Source organism: Papaver somniferum, chromosome 1 (genome assembly GCF_003573695.1).
Source record: "Papaver somniferum cultivar HN1 chromosome 1, ASM357369v1, whole genome shotgun sequence".
In the NCBI taxonomy this organism is placed as follows: Eukaryota; Viridiplantae; Streptophyta; class Magnoliopsida; order Ranunculales; family Papaveraceae; genus Papaver; species Papaver somniferum.
Window position 1 is genome coordinate 76,487,730 of NC_039358.1, and position 14,336 is coordinate 76,502,065.

General features: G+C 34.7%; 1 protein-coding gene across 1 annotated transcript; it reads left to right on the forward strand.

Annotated features, from left to right (window-relative positions):
- Nucleotides 1-2,761: 2,761 nt before the first annotated feature.
- On the forward strand, nt 2,762-5,315 carry LOC113291213 (probable cinnamyl alcohol dehydrogenase 6). Its single transcript, XM_026540773.1, has 5 exons — nt 2,762-2,996; nt 3,117-3,230; nt 3,342-3,569; nt 4,326-4,771; nt 4,859-5,315. The coding sequence occupies exons 1-5, from the start codon at nt 2,896-2,898 to the stop codon at nt 5,059-5,061; spliced, it is 1,092 nt and encodes a 363-aa protein (XP_026396558.1). The 5' UTR covers nt 2,762-2,895; the 3' UTR covers nt 5,062-5,315.
- The last annotated feature ends 9,021 nt before the right edge of the window (nt 5,316-14,336 follow it).

The window sequence follows — 14,336 nt, forward strand, 5'->3', positions numbered from 1 at the left end:
ACGAACCAAATTTATTTGATGTCCAAAACCTTAGAATAACATAAATCTAAACATGGTAACCGTACGATCTGGTTTACAGTGAGAGCCTATCGATGAACCGTCTTAGTATATGATACATGAAAACGAAATTTCTTCATTCTATTTACAGTCGATGGGCATAGCCATGTATACAGATGTTACATAACTCAGAAGGGAAATGCAAATATACATCATAAATAAGAATAAAATCGAAAAATGGGTCATTTGTCCAAATATCTTTAAAACATGGTTCTAATGGACGAGTAAAAATTAGTATGGATGAAATGGACATAAAAGAATAGCAAGAATGAAACTGGATTCATCCCGTCTTAAACTTAAAAAAGAGCGAGGATGAAACTGGATGCATCCTGATGTAAATTAAAAATAAGAAAAAGTATTTGAAAATGGGTAGGATGAAACTGTTTACATCATGGCTATTTTTACATTCTCGTCCATTTGAACAGTATCAATTTTATGAAATAAAAACATTTTTTTTTGCTTGATGTGAAATAAAAACATAAGTAACAATGGAAAATAGTATAACATGTAATATTTTTAACACGTTAAATTTAGTATAGAACCTACTCCTATTTAAGAAAGGTTCATCATTCCAGATCTAGGATGTAGATGTTCCACGTAAACATGGTGATGGAAGAAAGTAAGGGTATGTATAGCTACCAAGACCGAAGTTCAATAGAATGTCCAGAATCCAAGTAACAATCCAAATAGCCCCGAGTTTAGGGCAACTCCTATGGTATGGAGGTAAAATCATCCATAACTTAAGGAGTATCCACATATATGTGGACCCTCAGCAAAAGTGGAGGTGAAACCTACTATGGATGAAAAATAAAGAGAAAGAATCCATCCGATCATGTGCTGGCCGGACTGAAAAAAATTAAAGTTAACAACGCTTATAAAGGTTGCTGAGTAAAATAATCCGTTACTGTTTTTTGAACGAAAGAAATAACCCGTTACCATATACTGCAACACTTATATCTGTCCCTGATTTCCTTTTTGAAAAAAATAAAAAACTCCATCCGGTCATTTAGTGGCCGGATGAAAAAAAGTAAAATAAATAAATATATACATCCGGTCACTAAATGTCCGGATGGGTATCCGGTCATCCTATGACCGGATGGACTCTCCACACCTAGCTCCACACATTTGAGGAGTCCCTTCTGAACTTCACAAACATATGGATGTTAAAATCATCCATCGTAACACTTTTTGATCCATAAAATGTGGATCATCACAAAAATATGGATAAGTTTTGGCTCCATAGACCATTCATATCATCTTTTAGAGGACCCACAAATGATACATAGGAAGAATCTTTCTGGTCTCCTTGTTTCATGGATCCGAAAGCCACATGGTTATAAGGACCATACATATCATCTTTTGCCCGTTGGGCTCTTGTTGAGCTTCCTCGTCAGCTTAATTTTTAAGCCCAAAGTTTATTGATTTCCGGAAGCGCTGTATCACCGATTGTATCAACTAGGTATTGACATAAGCATTATTAGTATGCATTTGTATGGGGTTGATATGGACCCGTATCACTCTGTTACAAGCTCATACAATAGCATGAGCCCAGTTTTTATTAATTTATTTTTAATGTAAAGATTCCAATTTTTAATCAAACGAAGTCGGTATTCCCATGATATCTAACCTAGGAATTATCGGTGTATCTTAACTATCAAATTTGCGGGATATAAAACCAAAATTTGACATATAAACTTTGGCTACTATCAGATAAGCATTCAATTAGTATTAATCAATACCGGTTAGTATCACTGAAAGCTTATCCTGTCAGTATGAGAAACGTTAATTGCTGGATGTGCGGACTGGCACTATTATTTTCCACAAAGCTAATGATTCACCATTAATCAATGGTTTGAATTCGAACTTAGAATTTTCCATGAAAAAACGGAAAGAAGGAAATTCCCATGGAATTAAATCTTGGTAAAAGTTACAGTTCAGACATGGAGTCAATAGTCTTTTCCATTGATTTTCTCGTGACTTTTCAAAGGAAAAATCAGAAAACAGTACAAAACCCATAGAGGTCAATAAGTAGGAATGTTACGGAAATTGTACGTGTTTTTCTCCCTAGAACTCTTTTTCCAAGTCAAGAAGGTTGGCAAATGTAAATGAGGTTACGAACAATGGATGAGTAAATTCAGTCAAGGTTGGCAAAAGAAACTACAGAGATAGTAAAGTTATGGTTCAGGAGTTACCATGGCAGAATGTCACATTATTGAGCAGATTAAGTATAAAACTGGCTGAATCTATTTAAGGTCCCTAATTTCTACTTACTAGATTACTTAGAGGTCAGTATTGCAATTAGAAAAATCAAGTAAGTACACTTAACAAAGTCAACTGAAAGTCATGCGGATAATGCCAATACCTTTTTGTCTAATAAATGAAGTGGCAGGCGTAAGTTTAAGGGGTTACGTGGTTGGACTAGTAGAGTGGCTGTTGAGACTTGAGTTGAGCCGCGGAATTGATGAGGTATGCAATTTTAGTGAAGGAAATTCTCAATTGAAATTTTGGTACAAGGTCAGAACATGTTCCAAGTGATAGTAACACTCGGAATCTCCATTTGTTAATGAAAAACATTGAATAATTACTGTGGTAGAGAATCAGGTTAGTTGGCATGTCAATTTCTAGAAGTCTTTTCTTTATGTACATGACAAACTAGAATAACGCGGCCTAGCTCATGAAACTTCCAAGCAGGAATCCTAGCTACTTGGACTGCATTTTGTACTTCACTAAACTCTTGCTGCCTATAAATATGTGAATTCAGAGAAGCAAGATCAGATCATTAAGCTTAGAAGTTCTCTTCGAAGAAGAAAGAGTACGTACATATTCAAGCAAGTAATAATGGCACTAGAAATCAGTACCCCAAACCACACTCAAGTAGTCTCAGGTTGGGCAGCTCATGATGAATCAGGAACGATAAAACCTTTCATATTCAAGCGAAGGTATGTTAATTCGTTAGTTTATGATCGTAGCTAGCTTGATTCACCGTTGCTTTTTCCTATAATGAGATTAATTACACTTATCAACCTAATGATTTTCATTTCTTTTTGGCATCACGATAGAGAGAATGGAGTTGATGATGTAACAATCAAGATACTATACTGTGGGATGTGCCACACTGATCTCCATTACACAAAAAATGACTGGGGCATGACCATGTACCCTGTTGTCCCTGGGTACGTTCGTCACATATGCATACGCGTTTAGTATAAAGCAAAATCATTTAACTGCTGGCTGTAGTTTTTGTTAAGGATTAGTCTCAAATTCTGATTATGGTAATGACGCAGGCATGAAATAACAGGAGTGATTACAAAAGTAGGAAAGAATGCCAAAGAATTCAAAGTTGGAGACAGAGTTGGAGTTGGATGTTTAGCAGCATCTTGTTTGGATTGTGAACACTGCAAGGATTCTCAAGAAAATTATTGTGAGAAACTTCAATTTACTTACAATGGCATATTTTGGGACGGAAGTGTTACTTATGGTGGTTACTCCAAGATGCTTGTTGCTGACAGAAGGTACCTGATTTAATCTATCTTAATCATTACCTAATCTCGTTTATTTATTATAGTTCTATGCTTACCACAAAGAACAACTAAGATTATCTCCAAGACGGCAAGACCAGCAACGTTAAATCTGGCGCTTAGTCCTAAAACTCATAAATTTTAGCCGTCACTGTGTAGTGTGTACTTAAAAATATTATTATCACCATGAGGTATATAGATTCAATTTCATTGAACAATGATGAATTATGAATAATAGCAGTGAAATTTCATTGATGAGACCTTTTTAAAAAAAAATTAAGATTAAAGTTAATTTAATTATAACAAAAATGTTTGAGCATTTTAATATAAACTTTATAGTGCTAGTTCTATCCTCTCTTATTTCTTGTTTTCATAGTAGTTGCTCTGTTAGCAATTTCAACTATGTTATCTTGGTGCACTTTAGAAAGCCACACTTGCTTTCATTTGACGGAGAAAGGATTTGTTCATCCAGAATTAAAATTTACCATTATTACATATTCTAGTTTTGCAGTTTTCCCCAATATCTCATAATTCATTTGTTTTAAAAATTTAACTTTTCCCTCGATCCTTAGTTCCATGTCTCTCGTTATAAATTATGTTCAAATTAATTTTTTGGGAGAATAGAAAAACTAAATATATAGATCCCAAAAATTGTTTAGAGATTACATGAACTTTGTATGAATTGTATTAACCGGCTTGCTCGGTATACTTTTTCTGTTCACTAATTCAGTTCTTTTACATATCAAAAAGATATGTCGTGCACGTGCCAGAAAGCTTAGCTCTAGATGCAGCGGCACCACTATTATGCGCTGGGATAACAGTTTTCAGTCCATTGAAAGACGACAATTTACTCGAACAAGGTCCACGAAAGAAGATAGGAGTTGTGGGATTGGGAGGTCTTGGGCATGTAGCTGTAAAATTTGGGAAGGCTTTTGGTCACCATGTTACTGTTATAAGCACTTCCCCTTCCAAAGAGGACGAAGCCAAATTGCGTCTAGGTGCGGATGATTTTATTGTAAGCACCGACCCTCGACAAATGCAGGCTGGGAGGAGGAGCTTGGATTTCATACTAGACACAGTTTCAGCTACACATTCACTCGGCCCCATCTTAGAGCTTCTCAAAGTTAATGGGACTTTATCCATGGTTGGTGCACCAGATAAGCCCATGGACTTGCCTGCATTTCCTTTAATCTTTGGTAAGAATCTGACTGGCATTTTTTTTTTGGATTTCTATACAAATCTATTGATCTCTGATTGATTGCATTGATCTATGTTTGTGACAGGGAAAAGAACTGTTAAAGGGAGCATTATAGGAGGGATTAAAGAGACACAAGAAATGTTGAATGTGTGTGCTGAGTATAATATCACTTGTGATGTGGAAATGGTGAAACCACATCAGATCAACGAAGCCTTAGATCGATTGGCACGTAATGATGTTCGTTACCGTTTCGTGATAGACATTGCTGGACCAGCTTCTAGTCTTTGAAGTTTATTTTTCTACCCAACCCCGGCACTGAAGAAATTCCAATTTCAGTTGCCAGCTTAATTTGTTTGCAGTACCAATTGTATTGATGTTAAATTTATTCGAGGAGATGGAGTAATTCTTACAATTTTTTACCCTGTGATGGTCAACCGGAGATGGATATAGCATCCTCTCACAGACCGACATCAAAATTATGTAACAGTGAAATAACTATATGTTTGTTGTGCGCGTTTCAGAAAATTTTATTGCCAGGTTAATTTCCACAACTATCTATTTCGCATTTTTCTTAGTGTTAATACCCTGAATTAAAAAGATAAATTGGAAAAATGCCCCAAATGAGGTGCAATGCTGAAAATCTGCCCCACCATTTAAAAGGTTGGAAAAATTCCCATCCCATGAATAATTCCATCAAACCCATTTAAGTCACATGTGTAGATCTATACATGTGCAAAACAGACAAAACTCGGTTTTCAAAGTATATGTATATATATTTTTGTCTAATTTGCCAACTGCCGCCACCACCAGCATTAGAACCACTACCACTACCGCAACCCTCTAAACCGCCACCACACCAGAACTACCGCCAACACCACCTTCACCACTACTGCTTGAACTACCACCATCGTCGCCACCACTACCACCTCCATCACCGCCATCTGAAGCACCACCACCACGACCACCACCGACATAACCTCCACCACCACCTGAATTTTGAACAAACCTGAATTGTATAGGATGTATGTCTTTTTTATTCTCGCGTATGTGGTTTCACATATGTAACTTAACTGGGAATTAGTGATGGGCTAAGTCATTTTTCTAACTTTTAAAATGTTCGAGCATATTTCTAATATTGCGCCCCATTTTGGGGCATTTTCCAATTTGCCCTTAAAACTAACCACTAATTTGCTTGATTATTTGACATGTTTAACTTTACTTTTAATCTATTTTGTTTATCATAGTTGAATTTGGAATCCAAAGCGGAAATGGATTCATCTGATAAGGTTTCTCTAGACAGACCTGGCTATTGATTTTAACAATTTTGGATCCACCGATCATGACATTTATAATCTGGATCAAATCATGCTTAGTTAGTACTATTAGCAATAATTATACTAAGATAATTATCTAGTTGGTAGAGTTATAAAGAGTATAAAAATGTTTTACCAAAAGTTTGAATCGACTGCTACCGGAAATACTACCATCCAACAAAAGCTTGTTCCTGCTCAGAATACTTTATCTAGTTGGAGTCAACTAACTTTTGGCCACCTACAAAGTGTGATTAAGCAGCTTAAAGATTGGCTACAGTTCTCGGCTAGACATAACTATAAGGCTGATCTATTTCCGCATTTTCGGCAACTAAAACTTGATTTTTCCCACTGATATGATATTTACGACCAACATCTTAACAAGCTTCAAGAAATAATTACTTTGCTTATGGTGATTGGAACATTAAATATTATCATGCTAGAGCCAACTTTAGGAGAATGCCATATTATATTGATTCTCTTCAGGATTCTCAAGGGATTTGATGTATGGAATGAGGTCACTTGAGAGTATGTTGAATGCACATGTTCAACATATTACTACTTCATATGAACCTCAACAAGATCATGATTTACTTGCTCCAGTACCTCTTTGTATCACTAAGTGGATAATGAATCTCTTTTAGATATACCTGATGCTGCTGAAATAAGAGCTACTCCACCCAATATGCTTTCTTGGAAAGCACCATGATCAGATGGTTTTCGAATAGGTTTCTATAAGCATAGCTGGGAACTAGTGGAACATGATTTAGTTACTAGGGTTCAAGATTTCTTAAGAACTCAGAAACCTGATCTATTTTGAATTTTACCTTTTCAGACTTTGATTCCTAAAGTTAATCGCGCTTAATCACCTATAGATTTTGGGCCCATTATCTTATGTAACTCCACTTATAAACTTATCTCCAAGCTAATGGTAAATAGAATGAAACCCATCATTTCAAAAATTGTTTCTCCTTATCCAACAACTTTTGTGCCAGGTAGGCATATTCAAGATAACAAAGTAACTATGCATGAATTAAATGACATTATGAAACATAAAAAAAGAATAGATTTGGTGTTGTTGCTATGAAACTTGATATGTCGAAAGTGTGTGATCTTCTTAGATGGTTGATGCACGTCGTAGGTGAAATCAAATTAGTGATCTTATTTCCACTCAATTAAAAATAATATAATGGAAGTCAAGTTCGTTCCCATGAAGAGCAGGGAGTTTTAGCTGTCGGAAAGGTCACAAGGGGGGTTTGTTTTAGATTTAAGCAAAGTAAACTAAACAACTAAAGTATTAAGTTGTAAGCAATAGAGAGAGAGAGATGATTAAAGAATCCTTATTCGTTACTAAATATTCATCAAAGTAGTATATTCATCCATTCACCATTCATCATAGATTATCACCAACCGTAGAATAATAATAAGCTCTCTTATCCCCCTAAATTCCTAATGTCACTGGATACAGAAGCGCTTGATTACTAGATTTTATCTGTCTGAGTCACAAAGAATAAGCTCTCCAGGTGTAACTTATTTAGAATGTTTTAGGTCTTGTGAACTTAGGTTGATCGTAGCATCAAACGCATAAGCTCAGCCTGTTTACCAGTGTTTTCTTCACACGTGATTGCTCCACAGAATTCCTCTACAAGGTCTCACGTTTTCTACCTGTTTAAAGGGTCGTTCGAAAATTACGGATCTCACCATCCTTTATTATCTTTAGATTAATTTAAAAATTAAATTAGTGAGCCACCTAAACGATATATCAATCAAGCATAAACATTCATATTAGCAAAGACAATCGATAATCATATGAATAAATCAAAAGAGATTCATATACTAAATTAAATCATATTTGGGACTTAGAATTCATCCTCAGTCAATTGGGAATTCAGATACTTATGGATGTAGAAGCATTCATGTTATACATATAGGAAAAGTGAAGAGTAATTGTTACGAATAATGAGAACCGCTCTGAAACCCTAGTTTTTGGTTCTTTGTGATGTTCCTCCTTTCCAAGATTGCAAAGTAATGTCAAAGATAAGTTCTTAATATCTTGAGGCTCTCCATATATGGTACCCACGAAATCTAGGGTTAGAATCCTTCCTATACCGGGTTTTATACGTTTTAGAAGTCCAAAATTCGTACAATTCGAACTGTCTACGGTTGGGTTTTTCTGGTTTCCCAACCGAAAGTTCTCATGACTTTACTTATCGTTGGATTTCCCAACCGTAAGTTTCCATGATTTTGTCCATGGTTGGGTTTCCCAACCATAAGTCCTTCTAATTTTATCTAGGGCTGGGTTTTCTAACCGTATGTGCTTCGAAATCTCCTCATTTGTCTTCTTTCACCATTTTGACCATAATTTCTTCATTTGACGTCAGATTAAGCTTATTATTTTTGCGTTGCATTCATATTGTTGTCCTATACAAGATGATGTCATCAAATCCTTCATATTTCTTCTTTATCACTTATGGCTGGGTTTAGAATGCTTTCCAAACCGTAAGTGTCCCTGGATTTGCAGACAACTTGATTTCCTCGTCGTAACTCTGAATCTAAAAATTCTCGTGGACCTGGATTATCTACGGTTTAGATGAGATGATTTCCTAACCATAACTCTGACATAATTTGTGCTCCACTTCCCAGTTCTACGGTTGGGTTTGTAGCATTTTCCAACCGTAGGTGCTTCTGGATTTTCACTCCAAAAGTATCTTGTTTAGCTCCAATTCTTCTCTCTTGTTCTGGAATGAATCCTTTTTTATTCTTATCTCTTACAAACTTGATTCCACTGACTTTGAATTATTCACCTAAAGAATAAATAAAATGGAAAACAAGAGTAATACAACGATAATATGCAAGAAATCTAACTAAAACAAGCATGTAATCAACACTAAAATCATGTGAATTATGCACTTATAAATGATCATTTATTATAGATGTCCTTTATTAGATAGACTTTGCTAAAGATTGTGTGACATGATTTATCAATGTGTTAGTACTCTAATAATTTCATTGCTTTTAAAATAGTTCTCCTTGTAAGCCTTTTCATCATGCTAGAGGCCTTCGACAAGGAGACAGTTTCTCTTCATATTTATTTATCATTTGTATGGATGCGCATTTTTGTTTACTTACTCAAGCTGAATCTAAAAAGCTTATCCATGGAGTCAAACCTGCTTATTCTAGACCATCTATAACACGTATTTTTTTTGTTGATAATGTTATCTTGTTCTTAAAAGCTAAAACTTCTGAACTTAGGCATGATCGAAACATTTTTGTGAGATTTAGTCACTCTATTCAAGTACTTCATCATATTAAGAGTGTTGTCACCTTTAATAAGAAAATATGCTTAGAATCCAATAAACTGAATTATCTAATCTGTCGCAAATGAATCGGATGGAACTTTCTGACAAATATTTAAGTGTGCCTCTTTTTCTTGATAGATCTAAATTTTTAAACTTTCAGCCTTTAGTTCAACTGATGTAGAGTAAGCTAGATGGATAAAGGAAAAACTAATTCATCAGGATAGTAGAGCAACACATATACGATCTATGTTGAACTTTGTTTCCATATATCAAATGACATGTTTCCCAGTGCATGATGCTATTATCAAGCAACCTGATACTATGCATCGTAGGTATTGGCAGGGCCATGAACCCAAAAACAAGAGATTGGACCCCAAAGCAGGGAAAATCCTATGCTTACCAAAAATGCATGGTAGAATGAGGTTTAGAAGTCATGCTAAATTCAGTTTAGCCATGTTATCTAAAATGTCTTGGAGGCTTGTCAACCATCTGAATGCTTTATGGGTTAGAGTTTTAATATCTAAATATTTTCTTAAACATCAACTGTTACATGCTTTAATGAAGAAACAAAACACTTGGAGTTGGAGGGGTATTTCCAAAGGTTCGGGATTGTTAGAAAGTATCATGTTTGGGAAGTGGCTACAAGTGAGAATATTAGCACATGGAAAGATAGATCAGTCGACATGGATTTTAATCCGCTGGAAAGACCAATTAATTTTCATCTTCCTGTTTCTCAGCTTGTTGATACTTCCTCTAATGAATTGAACCAGTCTTCTCTTGCTGCATTGTTTCTGCAAGATCAGATTAATACAATTCTTTCTAAATCCATCTTTGGCAGTCAGTGTCAGTATACTCCCTAGACTATAACAATGCCACTCAAATTGTGGCATATGAAGACCCTTTCAAATTCAGATTGTATATCTGAAAATGGGTTCAAAATCTTTTAAATTTAAAGACTTACCTTTTCATATTAGGTATTGTCACTAATGACTTGTGTCCCTTGTGCAACATGACCACTGAAACTTTTAGTCACTAGTTTTTTTACTGCACTTTTACTAGAGAAATTTAGTTGGTCTCGTTTCCTCAAATTTCCTTTATAATGTCAGTTTTCTCAGATGTGCAATCATAGATCTGGCATTGGCTTGCTGCTAAACCAAATCCATACACCATCAAAGCTCAGAATTTGTATATTGCTATTATGTGGCAAGTTTGGAAAGCTAGGTATAAAGTAGCATAGAAAATATCTCACAACGTCCTAAATTTGTTATTCACAAGATTAAATTCATATGGATAGTTTAGTTCAAACTCATCACTTGTTTCAGAGTTTTAATCAAAACTCTTTCTCTAGTTGTCAGAGCTATGAAAGAAAACACTGTCTAAATTCTTCTATTTCAGCAATCTTCCTCGGCGAAATATTCCTCAACTGCAAGTTGCAGAATTTTCTTCTATAAACCGGATGAAAGCTTTTCAGCAACCAGATGTTGGATAACCAAAATTCCATTAGCATTGGAAACAGAAGCACATGCTTTGTTAACTACAATTGATTGGGCTCATGCAATGCAAGTAGTAAACATCATTTTTATTTCTGACAATCAATCTCTAGTTAATGAAATAAATGGTTACTCGTCTAACATTAGACGGAATTTATTATCTTATGTTCATGATTGTAAAAACGACATTTCTTCTTTTACTAAACCTCTATATACACATGTGAATCGTACTTTAAATGAGGCTTCCGATGTTTTAGCAAAGTTAGTTATAAAATTTAGTCTAGATTGGACATGGAACCAGCAACCCCCTTCTTGTTTAGCGGCAAAAATATTTGTTATATGTAACTTTTAACTTGTTGATATAATTTCCTTCGCTTTCAAAATAATGATAATGAAAAAAAATACATTGAAAAGATTTTACTCGTTTTTAAGGTAAGAAAGTTATATGATAAAATGTTTTTTTTTCGAGATACAGTTTACTATTGAGTTTTTTCACAATAGCTTGGAAGCAAATAATCATTCTTTTACTTCTGTTGGACTATTAGTATGACAGTCCAATGTCAAAAGATAAATTTGCATATATGCATCATTTACATAATAGCAAAATGTTGGAAAATTAAATAGAACTTTCAGATGAATGGAAATCCCTTGTTTAATACCTATTGGAGTTGGGTTTAGGTGTTAATTGGATTTAGCCCAATTAAGTTTCTGGTCCGTTTGGTTAGGGTAGTTTCAATTTGGAAACCAAACGAAACCCTTCCAGAAACGTGAAAGGAAACAACCTTTCAGAGAAAACCCTTGATGGAAACTCCATGAAGAATCGTGATGGTTCAACGAAGAGGTATTATTGACATCTATAAATACCTTGCATAATTAGGTTAGATCAATTAATAAGAAAATTAGTATTCATTCTATTGCATTGATTTGAGATTAAGTTTTGTCAATGAAGAGAGTTCATCACTTTAAGTTTTTGGTTCGCCGTTTCTCGAAGTTTGGAGTGCTACTACATCGAGAAGAAAGTCGTTATATCCTGGGAGACAGACATCGATAATCCGTAAGCACCAGTGCAGGGTGAATCTGTCTTAAGGCTAGAGGATATAATTCTTGCCTCGACTTTGATTTCGTATAATTGGGTTTGCGTGTCTCTTCTCTGTTTGTTTTATTGGAGTATATACACAAGATTGCCAACACAAAATTAATAACTAGAACTGTATGTTGGAAGCCTATTTTAGTTATAAGTGGTAGAATATTGTTTGCACAAAATTTCGACATAAAAAAGTAATGGAAAACTCCCATTGTCCCTCCCAAGAGAGTTAAACTTAGTAGTCTCTTAATTAAATGAAAACTCTATGAAAACTGCCGACTAAATTTAAACTTTGATGCATCTTGAAAAAGCAGAAACTACAACTTATTTACAAGGAGATAAATGGGCCAAAGAGTTGAAGATTGCAAACTTATAGATCGAGGGAGAATGTAAGAGAATAATTAATTTCACCAAAGGGGACCAATCTTTAATATCTCGGTAAGATCAGGAAATGTCAAAAGAAGCTACACAGATACTATAGTGATGTCATTTTTTGGGAGTTATAATTTTATTAACAAATCAAAAAACAATGCAACTGATATCTTGGATTTGGATGCAATAAAATCTTTACTTTGTAACGTCTGGCATTCCAGAATGCCACACTTCTTGGTATTTAATTTACATGTGGATAAGATAAATAATATTAGTGATAATTCTTCTAGACTAACTAACAAATGAACACAATGATACATTCTTATTTCCCTAATATTTAACCGGGGAGCATGTTTCATAGTTAGGGCCAACCAACAACTTTGTTATCCTTTTGTTTTTTGTTCTTCTGCTTTGTTTTTGCTCTGTGTTTTTCTCTCTTTAAGTGTTGTATCTTGTAATTTCTATTTAGCGGGTGTCTAATTTGGCGTTTCCACAACAAGGGCTTGAAGAAAATATTGAACCTGGACTATCTTTTCATAACCGCCACTAGTTTCCCAAAAAACAACATTAGGAATTTTTTCGTCTACGTACTATACAGTTCCCTCCAATATCCCATATTTTATTTATTTTGAAGATTTAACCTCTTGCTCATTTTGTTTCCAATTCTCCTGTCCAGGAAAATACTCAAACTTAAAATCTCAAAAGATTACCAAGAAAATAAAATCTCAAAAGATTACCCAGAAAAACAAGATATATAAATCTCAAAATTGTCCGCTATATAAATCTTCTAATTAATCATAAAAATTATACCATGTAACCATTAAGTATGACACATTGCGGTAAATGAAATTAATATGAACTTGTACACTCTTGAACAATGCAGTTTTGAATGAGCTCTAGATGCAGATAATAGTTTTCATCCTATTAAAAGACAACAATACGCTGAGGCTTATTCCTATGGCATATAACAATTATTTTTTCTGTTTCCATGCGATGTGGCATGGCAAATGTATTTCCCCATTACAGTAAAGCTAGCAAATTTTATTAAAATAATATATATATATATATGATTGTATTTTGTGGGACCCTTATCAATAAAAAATCTAATTTTATGTATTTGGTGGGTCCTTATACATTTTAGATATTATAAAATGGACCCTTACGTAATAAAAATGTATTATAATAGCTAAAAATTAGGAGAGAAGAATAATATAAAAACTAAAATAACTACCTAGCGATAAAGATTTCTTTGGAGCGACCAAATCTCTCTCGAGCGATCAACTCTCTACATCTCGTTAGAGATTCTGTCGCGTATGCCTAAGTGGTATATTTGACACTTTGACACATACGTTTGCCACTTTGACATACCCATAGTGGGTACAAAAGTGGAAAATCCTATGATTTACTATACCCATAGGAATACTCCTGAACGAGGTCCACCTAAGAAGATCGGAAGGGTGGATTATTGGAGGTCTTAAAGATCTATTCCTATGCACATGTCAAACTCTATAGTTTGCCACTTTAACACCCACTATGGATACAACAAAGTGGCAAACATATGTGCCAAAGTGTCAAATATACCACTTAGGCATATATGACAGAATTCCTGGGAAGCAACATAGATTTCATCGTTATATGGGCATAAGATTGCTTGATGTCTGCACAGCGCTAGTCTTGCTATCCCTCGTCGGTTTCACCATCGTTCAGCAGTTTCCCATCCAACGGCCAGGAGTTCACCTCGTATAAATATCCAAGATCAAATTCATTTAACTCACAACATATCAACTTCAAATTCATTTCAACATGCCTAGTTCTCGCTACATCAAAGTGGCTAGTGCTCGCTTCAGTCGAGAAGAAGATGTTTTTTTAATTCGATATCATATTTCAGTTGAAAGCGATAGAGATTTTAATTTAAAAGATTTTAATTTATGGGACACTGTTGTTTTAAAGGTTTATGACGTTAAGTCATGTAAATTCAAGAAGAACAAATGAGTGTATTCAAACTCGT